This window comes from Stegastes partitus, unplaced genomic scaffold (genome assembly GCF_000690725.1).
Source record: "Stegastes partitus isolate 25-593 unplaced genomic scaffold, Stegastes_partitus-1.0.2 Scaffold851, whole genome shotgun sequence".
Lineage (NCBI taxonomy): Eukaryota > Metazoa > Chordata > Actinopteri > Pomacentridae > Stegastes > Stegastes partitus.
This window is the reverse complement of record NW_007578582.1, coordinates 210,200-211,464: the sequence shown is the minus strand read 5'-3', so window position 1 is coordinate 211,464 and position 1,265 is coordinate 210,200. Positions and strand designations below refer to the sequence as shown.

The following is a 1,265-nucleotide window of genomic DNA, read 5'->3' as shown; positions in this document are numbered from 1 at the left end:
TTTTTTGGGAAGGGGGAGAGTAAATAAATAAAACAGCGACTCTTTGGTGTTCCTGTTTCCTCGCTGTCTGTACGCAGCGACTTGTGATGTGCCAAAAAAGCAAATTGGAAATGGGAGAGAGGAAAGAGAGAGAGAGAGAGAGACTGAGAAATCCCTAGAGACAGAAAGAGAGAGAGAGGGAGGGAGAATGGAGAGAGGGAGAGAGAGAGAGGGAGGAGGGTGAGGAGCAGACAGGAGCAGACAGACGTCCCTCAGCAGTTTAGTCGCCGGTCACTCGGCGGAAAACACGGATCCGTTCACGCTGATTCCTGGGACGGAAAGTAGCAGAAAGCGAGCTTCAAACTACATTTCACCGGCTGCACCGACACTCCACTGTGCGCCGAGAGATAGATAAATAGATAGATAGATAGATTTCGGAAGAGGAGGAGAAACCGGCGAGAAGGAGGAGGAGAGAACCGAGACAGGAGGAGGACGCACGGACCGGAGGGGAAGGAGAGGAGGCTGGAGAGAAGAGAGAAAAGGATCTCTCTTTTTTTGGAGAGGAGTTTGGTTCGTTTTTTTTTATTTTTTTAGTCTCCTCTCCTTCTTCCCTTCTCTTCTTCAGACACCCAGCCGACCTCATCTGGAGCATTTATGTCTGCTTTTAGGAGGCTTTAAATGTTGAACTTGATGGGTGTTTTAAACGCCACCGCCGCCAATGTCTCCTGTACTTGTAACTGCAAGCGCTACAACCCCCTCCAGAGCATGGAAATCAGTGAGTAACTTGCATTTCATGACTTTATTCATTCGCTTGACTTTGTTTTTTTTGCTCTCTGTGAAGCTGCACAGCCTTTATTTGTCTCTGTTTCTGCTCAGAATCGTTTGGTTTCCTCTATTTCTGACAGTATTTACAGTGACTGGAGTGATTATTTCCACTGATTCGTGTTTGTGTTTTTTGCGTTTCCACGACAAATACGCGCGTTTTAACCTCAACAAATCAGCTCAGGGTTGCGTTTTTTGGGATCAGTTCTGTTAGTTTTTAGTCTGTACGTTGTTTTTTGGGGGGTTTCTCAGCCTCAGCTTTATTCAAACGCATCAAGTTTCGACCCATCTGTGCCCCAAAACGCTTGATTTTGAACTTGAACCAAACGCGTCTATTTTTACGCACGGAACGAACAAACCCGACATGATTGTCAAGTTTTAACACATTCACTGGCTTTTCTTTCCCGTCGCTGCAGAGCCCTTGTGTCTGCTTTTTCAACTCATTTGACAAAACCAGACCCCCC

At 46.4% G+C, this 1,265-nt stretch overlaps 1 protein-coding gene across 1 annotated transcript in view; it reads left to right on the top strand.

The window, feature by feature from the left end:
• The first annotated feature begins 564 nt into the window (after positions 1-564).
• pmepa1 (prostate transmembrane protein, androgen induced 1) overlaps positions 565-1,265 on the top strand; it is a 43,931-nt gene continuing 43,230 nt past the window's right edge. Inside the window, exon 1 of the mRNA XM_008293005.1 lies at positions 565-754. Coding sequence (XP_008291227.1) covers positions 658-754 — 97 coding nt within the window. The 5' untranslated portion in view covers positions 565-657. The remainder of the gene's footprint in view (positions 755-1,265) is intronic.